We start from the raw sequence: 12,290 nt of genomic DNA, 5'->3' as shown, positions 1-12,290 counted from the left end.
CTGGAAATGCTTCTACTAGAAACTCCTAGCACTTCTAGACTATCTTGGGTGTGGTCTGCAAGTTGCTTACCAAGCCCATGGAAACTAAAGTTTTTGCAACAAGAACTACTCCCCAGCATGACATTGACCAAAGTCCAAACAAACTTACCTGACTTTTGAAAGAGCAAAGATAGTCTTGAATTGTCATCAGTCTGTTGATCAAGGCCTCTTTTTTCCCCTGAACAAGATAGTATGATTTTAGCTCACCTTTGAGCTTGTGTGTGAACATGACGCAAAAAAATTCCCAACAGGCTCAAACCACCAAGCTGCAAAAGACTAACTAGTAGTTCAGCCCAAGGAGAGACATATTTATGCTGATAATAGTAAGCATCCATAACAACACAAAAGGCTAACATGACAAGTCATAATGTACTTTGCTTAGTGGATGATATACTTCTTCAGAGGCAAACCCAACTTATGGTCGGACCAAAAGAGAATTCATTCATGCTGAGTGTGCGGATAGTCTCTCCACAGTCTGGTTTGATTACTCTCTCTCCAAATTGAGCCAATACCCACTACTAGTGATGATCGTACAACCACTATAACCATGATATTTCACTAGTCCTTTGTGAAGAGTCACCCTCTCTAAACATTTTACATGGTGGAAATACCTTGCAGAGAGTTTTCTTTATCACTATAACCTGTAACTGGACATCCAACTGTGTCCTAGAGCACTTGAGTGTCCTGTTTTCCCACTAAATTTTTGTATTTATCCTGTGAAGCTAACAAAAAAATTTTAGGTCTAGATAAAGAATAATTATGTTTTCTATGTCAAAATAGAGACTGAATTAAGAGATTCTCAACATATTAGAAATTGAATTTCACCAAAACAGTTTCAGAAAATGCCTACAACCTCTTGAAAAAATCATATCTCATTGGTTTATTGATCTCTTTTAACAGACATTTCCATTGATAGAAAGAGATATTCATATTTTAAAGCCAGGTTTAAGGCCTGCTATTGTTTGTGGAAATCCTAATAGGGAGGCATATTTTGGTCTTTCAGAGCTCTTTTAAAAAAAATTAATAACACTAGTGAAACTCCAAAACGAGTCAAAATATTAAAGCAAGCAAACGTACTTTTTGGGCTCCAACAGTCCAATCTAGCATAAATCTTAGGGATCAAGTCCCTTTTGAAGTTTTGTCTCGCATAATATATCCAAAAAAATTTATCGTACAATCTTGTAAATGAAAGTATTAGATGGCCCAACTATGTTCTTGTAATGAAATAAGCTATATTTCTGTACAAGAACATAGTTGGGTCCTTGAAAAGGCCTCAATAGGCATCCCTTGACCTTATCTTGGTAAGTGCATCTTCACCAATCAGGCACCCTCTCCACATTCCCCTCACAAAGCAACCACCTCCACTAAGCTTGTTTCCTCCTCAACAGATGGCATAGATGATCAGGCACGCTCTCCACCTTCCCCTCATAAAGCAACCATCTCCACTAAGCTTGTTTCCTCCTCAACAGATGACATAGATGACGCCTTCATGGATGCGCTAAATGAATGTCACTTTATGGAATCTCAAGCTAGCCTCTCTATCACAAACAGGAGCGCACACGAATAATCAACAAGCTGAAAATAATCTTTCAACTCAAAAGGGATGAGAGAGAAGATCGACACAGTACTTGGGACCAATAGATGGGCTGGTCCCCCCCTTAGAGAGAATCTTTTTACAAGCACACGAACCGGAGTGACCCTTCCGTTCTAAATCATCAGACTAGATGGTCAATTCCTTCCCATGCGGGAAATTTCCCGAGAGACGAGCTCTCAACTCTGTTCCCGTCTGTTCCCAGAGCGTAAAACTCTACAAACCGTTCCTCATTCCATTCCCGGTATCCTTGAGCATAGAACGAGGCCTTGTTGCTCCTCTGTGATTGAGTACCTGCAAAACGCATATTCCTTTTTCCAATTTGGGTTTCCTGCTTGACCAATCAAATATTCCCTTCCCGATGCTCCCATCACCCATCATGTGACACATCAAGAATATCCGTTTCCCGGTCTCTCCTACCGAACTAACGGTACAACCCCTTTGCGATGCTTAATGTCACCCATCATATGATGTAACACGCTTGGACAATCCAAACAAGCAATCAATAGCAACAGACGAACAAAAACTTAAAAATCACTAAACTTTAATAGAGAGAAATAAAATGAAATGAAATGTTATATTAACGTCTTCAAAAGGCCAAAGTGACCTATGAGACCAGGAAGTTACAATGCGGTGTATCTGATATCAAGTCAAATTAACAAAATAAATTAAACTAGGGATAACAAGATATAAATACTGCGGAATCCTAAACTAAGCGGATAGGTGTGAAAGGCGAAAGGCGTGAATCGTGTGAACTGAGCTATACAATGTGTAGACAATTTGGGAGGGAAGTAGAAATCTATCTGCATAGAGATCCATCTTCATCTGCACTCTGGACGACGAAAAAGTATGGCTCGAATCCTTTGCTGTAGCCTCCTTCGAAACTGTGTAGCTCCTCTTCTCCATCGGGGTCGTCTAGATCTCCCTAGCTCCAATGCACGGTCTATTAGAATGCCAGTAGTGCGGGTAGACCTCTCCACTGTTGGTTGCTCCTCTGTCTGTTCTTCTGGGTGTACTGTATCTAGTGTAAAGAAATCTGTGATCTGTCTCTGGGGTTGTCTCTCTTCAGCTCTCCTCAGTAAAGTTTCTCTATGCCTGTGTAGCTCAAGTAGATATAGCCCAAGACATCTCTGATCCTCATAACTCATGACCCTAGATAGTGGCCCGAAACCTTCTCTGAATAGACAATGAAAACGGCCTCGTATCTCATAGTACACTGTGCAATGACATATGTAGTGTACCTCTGTCTCTGGCTCTAGATGGCATAAGCGGCATATCTTGCTATCTGCTGGTATCGCTCTGAATCTGCCAGTCTCAATCTCGAGATGATGTGAGGACGTGCGTATCTGGCCAATGGCACATCGGACACCATGAGAAAGATGCCTATCCATATAGCTAGGTCGAATCACAAACCCATCCTCTGTGAGGTGGAGAAAATGCTCTCTATAGAAAGCCGTCTTTGTGCCCAACTCCTGTATCGGCTCTATCCATGTCCTCCTCGTGTCCAGCTGAATCAGATCCTGACGAATGAGTCTATTAATCTCTACCCGCGTCAAAGAGCTCAAGGGTGCCTTTAGAGAGTATTGAAAAGGAGGCAACTTGTCCATGGTGAAACCATGTGTCTGAAACCATGATGCCATCTTTGCATACCAGCATGATGTATCCCCATTAAGAGCTAATTGTCTGGAGGACTCTAGAGCCACCCTGGCATATCTGTCTCTGGTAGTATCCCACAGACTGTGAACAAAGAAGATTGATCTAGTAAGTGCCTCAATCACCATAGGAGGAGCAGCTAATTCCACTCGAATGATATCATGCGGTACGGAAGCCTTGGCTCTAATCAGCCGAGAGATCATAGATACCAGGGGCTTCTCTATACGCCTCCAACCCTCCTGGCCTACAGAAGGTCCCCAAACCTGCACCCCATATAACATAGTAGAGGCAACCAAAGTATCAAAGAGCCATAACTTTGTCCTGGGTTCCTGGGACTGAATTTGCGAACACATCCTCTCCATTCCTCCCAGAGCTGCACCAGCTCTGGTTAGTCTAGTCCCTGCCGCTCTTTTCAAGGAAAATCTCGGCCCAGTAAAGACTACCCCCAGGTAAGTGTATGCATCTGTATACTCCACAGTCTCTTGACCATACTTGAAAGTAGGTACTGATCTCTTGATCCATTGCGGTGTGGTGTTAAACACCATAACCTTGGTTTTACCTAGGTTTACACACAATCCACTATCCTGTGCAAAACTGCGTAGTGCATCCAACTGTCGTTGCATACCTTCTAGTGAATCAGATATCAGCACAATAGCAACAATGGGATCCACGTCCCTGCCAGCTGTGCACCTTTGTCACCCTCTCTGTCGATGTAATCAGACACCTCATCAACATACATACCAAATAGAGTAGGAGACAATGGGCAGCCCTGTTTCACTCCAATAGTAGAGTGAATTGAATTAGATACCCCTTCCGGAGTGCGTACATGTCCCATCACTGATCTGTACAAAGCCATAATCCCCCAAATCACCTCTATGGGCACCCCCATCTCCTCTAATCTGCGCATCAATCGAGCTCTTGGTACCATGTCAAATGCTTTACGAAAATCCACAAAGCTACAATAGATCCGTCTCCCATGTGCTCTGCCCTCCTCAATGATGGCCCTTAGTGTCAGAATATGATCAAGAGTGGAGAAACCCCTCCTGAAGCCAGCTTGACCCTTCGCTCGTACACCCTCGCCCTCTGCCCAATTACTCAAGTGTTGCTCCAGGATAGATGCATACAACCGTGCCAATGTGTGTCCAACCATAATAGTGCGGTAATTCCCAGGCTCTGTAGGGTCACCAGCCTTGAAGATGGGCACAATATTAGACAGCCTCCAAGTCTCAGGTAATCCCTCACACATGGCACGATTGAACAACACTGCGAGAACCTCCATCAGCATATCCCTGGCATGTATAAAGTGCTCCGCTACTAGACCGTCATGATCATATGCCTTCCCGGTCTTCATCCTGTCGATGGACCTTTGTACCATCTCAGATATAAAGAAAGTGCTTGTAGCTGGGCAAGGCTTGGTAGGGTCTGGAAGGGATTCCTGTCCAAGAACCGTATATAATGATGTCGCATATTGGACCCACACCTCAGGTGAAGTAATCACTGGGGGAGGGGAGTGTTCATGGAAGAGTCGCCATGCCTCTCCTGAGTCCCTACTCAAGAACATCTGATACAAGTCTCGCTCCATCTGAGCTAGGTAAGCTCGCTTCTTCCGTCGCATAAGGCGTCGGAAAGCAATCCGAGACTGTCTGTAAGTGATGACTCCTAAAAGAAGATCCTTCTGAAGCTAGGCTCTCATCTCTCTGCACTCCTCATCATACCAACTATTCTGGGGCATGCTCCCAGAATGTCGTCTCTTGCCCGGCTGAGTGTGTGGGTACGCCACTGATGCAGCCCCATGCAGTGTCTCAGTCAATAGAGTGGTGCACTCCTCCACTGAGAGGCATGTACCATTTGTGCCAGTTGTGCCTTCCAATAGACGGTCCCAGATCTCCTCTGAATAAACGAAATCAGTCTCTGGTGTGAATGTATAGCGGGTGTGTGACCTGCCTCCTGATGTCTGGGTTGTACTATACTGAAATTTAATGGATAGTGTCAAGAGAGCATGATCTACTGCTATGCCCATTGGCCTGGCTCCCACTGTGAAATCTTGAATGCAGGGGACAAAGCTCGGTTGTGTCATAACATAATCCACTGTACTGGCCCCATGTCTATGTGGAAAGCATGTGAAACCGGCTGCTCCGCGAAATCGCTGTAAGCCATTAAGTATGGCTAATCCATGTGTAGTCGTCATTTCCATGAGGTATCTCCCATACTCCGTTTGCTCTCTGTCATCTGAGCATCTGTCAAGTCCCAACTCACCCACATCCAGCTCTCTAAGCATCTCATCTGAAGCGTCGTAGAAGACTGTCTGCGAGTTGCCGGTTCAGGCATTGAAGTCCCCTAGGAGAATGATATCACCCTCCCTAGAGAACTCCCAAATGTCATCATCTAGGATAGAGAAAGGCATACATTGATGTACTGGGAGGAAAGTAACATATGGCAATATATAGGAACCTGCCTGTGTCAGCTCTGGATGCGGCATACATTGATGTACTGGGAGGAAAGTAACATATGGCAATATATAGGAACCTGCCTGTGTCAGCTCTCAGTCTCACCCACATATATCTAGCATGATTATCTCTTCGTACAATATGCAGTAATGGTTGTAGTTCCTCTCTGAATAGCACTGCTACTCCTCCTGAGCCTCTACTCCCATGCTCAGATCTCGCATTTGTCCTATGAGCTGTTTCCCATCTGTATCCCACCACATGTGGCATTACCTGTCCAGGGGCCTGATGAGTCTCTGAGAAGAACACAATATCCTTGTCTTTGAAACTCTCCTCAAATGCACCCACGTCCAATCTCATAGACCCATTACAATTCCAGGTAGCCATCTTCAATGTGGTCCCATATGTCTCGCACTGTCATGCAGTACGCCGCTCTAAAATCACCACCCTTCCATCTCTGTAGAAGGCTATCTTTCCCTTCTCCCTTGCCGCTGTAATCTCTGGCATTACCTCTCTCATATGTGCGAGCTGTGAGAGAGTCAAATCATCGCCGAGGAAAATACCTGTCTTTTTGAGAGTAGGCCACTTCCTCAAGAATTCCTTCTTCTCTTCCAACGAAGGGAAGCGTAGTATGAGAGCTCTTCCCTTTGAAGACTCTCCCGTGCCATCACTTTTCTTACCTACCCTCCATGCCTTTGTGTGCAAAGGCTTCTCCATCCCTATCATGGATGTAAGGCTTGTGACCTCTTTCTCTACATTGTTTATGTCCTTGAGACCGGTCACTCTCACATGCAATGTTCGCATCCGCCTTCTTTGTTCCTCTTCGAGAGTCGTGTTGATCAGCGTCGGTGTACAAGGAGTTTCTTGACCTTTCCCTTTCTTGGCGACCTCAATCCATTTTTCAGCCTCGTCTGCCTTTTTCTGTGTCCTTGTTATCCTCTCCGCCCATGAAGATGTCTTTGCCACACTCAGTTTCTCTTCCTCTGTGATCATCCTTACCTGTTCCTTAATTTCCTTGATTTCATCTATTACCGAGGATTGAAATTCACCTTCCTCTAGTCCATTGCTTACTCTATCAGCAAGCTCCTGTTTAAGGGCTGAGACATCTTTTTTTGAGTGCCCGTATCTCGGCGTTTGGGTTCTCCTGTTTGAGGGCTGAGACTTCTTCTTTGAGTGTCTTTATTTCTGCGTTAAGGCTCTCTTTCTCCTTCTTCCACTGTGCGCCTTCATTGAAGACCATCTGAAGGAGGTTGGCCTTCTCCTTCCACCATCCTTCCATCTCTGTTTTCCACTCCTTCATTTCCCTCTCCATCTGCGCCATCCGCTTATTCGTGAGCATGAAGGTTGCCTTCGCTCTTGGCTTGCAAACAGGTGAGACATTGGCGGCTTCCGTGTCGTGTGTAGGGTCTTCTTCAAGTTTGACAGTTTGTGCAACATCCATCAAACATTCATCGCCTTGACATTGATCCATTACGGTGTGGCTCCAAGAATCATTTTCCATTATAAAATTCAAGCTGGACGTGCAGGGCTGCAGGGAACCCTAAGGAAGGAACGCGCAGGGCTGCTGTGAGAGTGAGAGAGAGAGAGAGCGAGAGAGAGAGAGAGAGAGAGAGAGAGAGTGAGAGAGAGAGAGAGCGAGAGAGAGAGAGAGAGAGAGAGAGAGAGAGAGAGAGAGAGAGAGAGAACCCTACCTGATCTGCTGGGGCTGCGCGCTCTGTACGTCCTCAGTCATTGCAATCCGCCATGTGTTCAAAGATGGGCGCGCTGAGAGAGATTAAAGTCCAGTCATTGCAATCCGCCATGTGTTCAAAGATGGGCGCGCTGAGAGAGATTAAAGTTCTGTCGATGCTCCTAATGTGGTGCCCCGCGAACAGAGGGAGGCTGGGCTGCTGCTACAGTCCCGCGAGAGAGAGAGAGAGAGAGAGAGAGAGAGAGAGAGAGAGAGAGAGAGAGAGAGAGAGAGAGAAGCAGCACGGGGGGAGGGGGGGCGATAGGCGATAGAGTTAGGAGGGGGGGGCGAGAGATTTGAAATTTAAAAAAGGGGGGGGGGGGGGGGGGGGGGGGGGGGGGGGGGATAGACGATAGATAGGATTTTTTTAAATGCTGAAAAAATTAACGAAAAAATTAATAACCCGCGATAGAGGGGGGGCGATAGACAGGAGGGGGGGGGGGGCGCGATAGACAGAGGGAGGGGGGAGGGGAAGGCAGGCAGCGCGCGCGCGAGAGAGAGAGAGAGAGAGAGAGAGAGAGAGAGAGAGAGAGAGAGAGAGAGAGAGAGAGAGAGAGAGAGAGAGAGAGAGCAGGGCAGGGAGCGTGTGGGAGCAGGGGGGTAGCGGAAGCAGAAGAGCAAGGGCGGCAGTAGGTGCAGGGCAGGTACGCAGCGAGAGAGAGAGAGAGAGAGAGAGAGAGAGAGAGAGAGAGAGAGAGAGAGAGAGAGAGAGAGAGAGAGAGAGAGAGAGAGAGAGAGCAGGGGCGGCAGCAGGTGCAAGGCAGGTACGCAGCGAGCGGGAGCACAGAGAGAGAGAGAGAGAGAGAGAGAGAGAGAGAGAGAGAGAGAGAGAGAGAGAGAGAGAGAGAGAGAGAGAGAGAGAGAGAGAGATCACTAAACTTTAATAGAGAGAGAGAAATGAAATGAAATGAAATGTTATATTAACGTCTTCAAAAGGCCAAAATGACCTATGAGACCAATCTGTTACAAAATGGTGAATCTAATACCATGTCTGGGTACAAACGAATTAGAACAAAGATACTACTACTAGAATCCATCCTCATCTCCACTCTAGATGTCGAGAGTATGGCTAGAATCCTCTGTTGTAGTCTTCGTCGATGCTATGTAGCCTCTCTCCTCAATCGTGGCTGTGAGGATATCCGTAGCTCCAGTGCTCGGTCGATGAGAGTGCAGATAGTGGTCGAATGAGTGTGGGTCGAGCTCTGCAGTGATGGCTGCTCCTCTAGCTGTCCCCATATCTAGTGAAAAGAAATTTGTAATCTATCTCTGGGACTGTCTCTCTCTATCTCTCCCCAATAAAGTGTCTCTATATCTGTGTAACTCACGTAGATATAGCCCAAGACATCTATGATCCTCATAACTCATAACCCTAGAGAAAGGACCGAAACCCTCTCTGAACAAGCAGTGGAAACGGCCCCGTATCTCGTAGTACACTATGCGATGGCATATGTAATGTAGCTCTGTCTCTGGCTCTAGCTGGCATAAGCCGCATGTCCTGATGTCTGCTGGTATCCCTCTGAATCTACCAATCTCAATCTCCATCTGATGTGAGGATGTGTGTATCTGACCAATGGCATACCGCAAACCATGAGACATGTGTGTGCCCATGTAGCTGGGTCAAATCACAAACCCATCTCTTGTAAGGTGGAGAAGATGCTCTCTATAGAAAGCCATCTTCGTGCCCAGCTCCTGTGGCGGCTCTATCCATGTCCTCCTGGTATCCAGCTGGATCAGGTCCTGACGAATGAGTCAAGTAATCTCCACCCGTGTAAGAGACATCAAGGGTGCCTGAAGAGAGTACTGGAAAGGGGGCAGCCTGTCCATGGTGAAGCCATGCGTCTCAAACCATGATGTCATCTATGCATACCAGCATGAAGTGCCCCCCTCAAGAGCTAACTGTCTGGAAGACTCAAGGGCCAGTCTGGCATATCTGTCTCTAGTAGTATCCCACAAGCTGTGCACAAAGGAGACTGATCTGGTAAGCGCCTCAATCTCCATAGGAGCGACAGCTAGCTCTGCTCGAATGATAGCGTGGGGTACGGAGGCCTTGGCTCTAATCAATCAAGAGATCATAGATACCAAGGGCTTCCCATACGTCTCCAACCATCCTAGCCTATAGAAGGTCCCCATATCTCCACCCCATACAACATAGTCAGCTAAAGTATCAAAGAGCCATAACTTTGTCCGAGGTTCCTGGAACTAAACCTGCGAACACATCCTCTCCAAGCCTCCCAAGGCCGCAAAAGCTCGTCAGTCTAGTCTCTGCTGCTCTCCCCAAAGAAAACCTCGGCCCAATGAAGACAACCCCAGAGAGCCGACACGGCCTGACATAGTTCCGTGCCCAAAGGTATTGGCCTCAAAGTCTGGCGCCCCTTTCGGTACTTCTTTATCATTAATCATTGCAAAGTACAAGTCCTGAGGGACCTCTGCTCTCGGACTCTACGTCCATATGCTCTGCAGAGCGAGGCCCCAAGGGCTCTTATAAACAATATAAGGGATGCCCAAAGCAGAGCCCCAAAAGCAATCACATGAAAAACTGAGGTCTAAAAAGCATCTGGTCCAAGAGCTAGCACCCCAAAAGCTGCCAGCCTACCACGTCAGCAAGCTAGCGTAGTTTACGGCGTTGCCATACAGCCTGCCACGTCAGCAGCTCCACATGATTATGTTCTTCTCTCTTTTCATTCTATTTATGTGTCCCTTGGGCCCCATCGAACGGGACCCCATATGTTGGAAACAACTTATAAAATAGTCATTTTATCCATCTGGACATGCCACATCATCATTTCTTGAAAGAATTGTACTCGCCCTCGATTACGCCTGCAAAATCAATCATAGGCCAGAAAGTTGTTAAGTGACCACTGACTCTGAGTACCGACACACTAGACGACACAAATCCAGCACTTGTCAAATCACATGAAGTCCATCGAGATCTCGGACCATGATCTATTGGTAACATGTTTAGTAATCGCATCTAGATCTATCCCCAGATCTCACTGATGTCGGATTGGCTAATTCTTATTGCCATCATGTCCAATCTCATATGGAATCTCAAGACCGAAATGTTGCAGCCATTTCGTCTTTCAAACATGCACTCAGACACGACTCACATGAGAGAGCACACGTAAATCAGATTCATGTCGAGAATTGCCAGTTCGAAGTACTTCTTTCATAAAATCATATAGCTAAATACTGATCGGGCTTAACTGTCTTGTTTACCAGAATGAAGTGGGCATGTTTACTGAATATGTCGATGACTGTCCAAATGCCATCCGGCTCACTTTGAGTCTTGGGAAGATCAAAAATAAAATCCATGGCAATGCTTTCCCAGGGACGGGAGGAGTAGTTCCATGCCTAGAGGTATTGGCCCCAGAGTCTGGCGCCCCTTTCAGTATTTATTTATCATTCATCATTGCAAAGTACAACTCCCGAGGACCTCTGCTCTCAGACTCTGCGTCCAGATGCTCTGCAGAGTGAGGCCCAAGGGCTCTTATAAACAGCACAAGGGATGCCCAAAGCAGAGCCCCAAAAGCAATCACAGGAAAAGCTTCAAGTCTCAAAAGCATTTGGTCCAAGAGCTAGCGTCCCAAAAGCTGCCAATGCAAATCGCAGATGTCCATACAACCTGCCACCTAGCCAGCCAGCGCAATTTACAACGTTGTCGTACTGTTACCATCAATACATGTGGTAGTGATGTGTTGAACACACTTAGTACCGTCGCGGCATTTTTTCCCTCACTAGGAGGTTTTTTCCCCCCTGCATTGTATATACGCCCATCACTCTAGGGCTAACTTATATTTCCATTGCACACTAAGTAATACTACTCTCTGTTGTGTGCCTTGAGCTTCCTTCTTCTTTTCAAAGCTGTGTGTTTCCCTGCAACCCTATTTCCAGCAATTAGTATCAGAGAACCTTGCGTCCTCTTGAGCTTAGTCGCCAACACACGCCTGCTCACTTTCTCTGATTTCAGTGACCTTTGGTGCGTCCATTCGGGCTCATTTCGGCCTCCATTTCCACTACAGGCAGTGCTACGCAAGCAATTTTGTCACTTTGTGCAGATTTTCTCTCAGCGCCGTTTTCTGCATAATAGGTCCCTTACAGTCTTCTTTGGGTTGTGCTATATAATACGCGTTAGTCCCACTCTGTTTCTCTTCTTTTGGGACAGTTTTCACATCACGTACAGACATTCACCATGGCTGACAACAATGTAGACGTGTTCAAGATGTTTGTTGTTGAGGATAGATTGGATGGAGACAATTACACAATGTGGGCTTACACGATGCAACATGTTCTTGTGTCAAAGGGTGCTTGGAATCTTGTGCAGGGCATTGATGTACGTCTTGGTTCTGTGGATACAGGCAATGTTGAAGATGTTGTAGGTTTTGGTGGTAGGATTGCTGCTGCTAGAGCTGTTCTTCCTACAACAGAGCAAGCTCGATGGGATGTAAGAGATGCCTAGCTCATGCACTAATTGCATTACCTGTGAAGAGCACTATTGCTCCTCACATTCGTTCAGCTAAATCTACAAAACAGGATTGGGATATTCTAGTTGGTCTTTATGCAAGTCGCAATGAGGCTAAAATTGCATTGTTGCGTAAAGAGTTGGAGTCGAAGATTATACATGAGGGAGATGAAATGGACACTTTCCTTGCTAGTATAAGGATATCAATGAGCAACTTATTTCTGCATGTGAAGTCATTTCTGACAGTTCCTTTCTGCAGACTGTGCTTGATGCTTTGCCTGATTCTTATCAGACTTTTGCTAGTACTTGGAGACTTATGACCCAAGGAAATCCTTAAGTTGTCAAGTGTCACAAGGCAGTATTTTAAGGTTAGGG

General features: G+C 46.2%; 1 protein-coding gene across 8 annotated transcripts in view; it reads right to left on the bottom strand.

The window, feature by feature from the left end:
• The window catches only part of LOC147423775 (P-loop containing nucleoside triphosphate hydrolases superfamily protein), a 140,296-nt gene that overhangs the window by 21,468 nt on the left and 106,538 nt on the right, over positions 1-12,290 (bottom strand). For 4 of the 8 annotated variants that reach the window (XM_086501669.1, XM_086501670.1, XM_086501668.1 and 1 more), the window contains one exon: positions 149-217. The exons of 1 other annotated variant lie outside the window; for it this stretch is intronic. In XM_086501669.1, the coding sequence (XP_086357795.1) occupies positions 149-217 (69 nt within the window). Of the gene's footprint in view, positions 1-144; positions 306-690; positions 754-12,290 lie in introns of those variants that run through there. 3 more of the 8 variants (XR_015186604.1, XM_086501672.1, XM_086501673.1) reach the window with 3 other exon arrangements.

The sequence above is a fragment of the Adiantum capillus-veneris genome, chromosome 26 (genome assembly GCF_014529385.1).
Source record: "Adiantum capillus-veneris isolate H3 chromosome 26, ASM1452938v2, whole genome shotgun sequence".
NCBI lineage: Eukaryota > Viridiplantae > Streptophyta > Polypodiopsida > Polypodiales > Pteridaceae > Adiantum > Adiantum capillus-veneris.
This window is presented reverse-complemented; position numbering and strand designations above follow the sequence as displayed.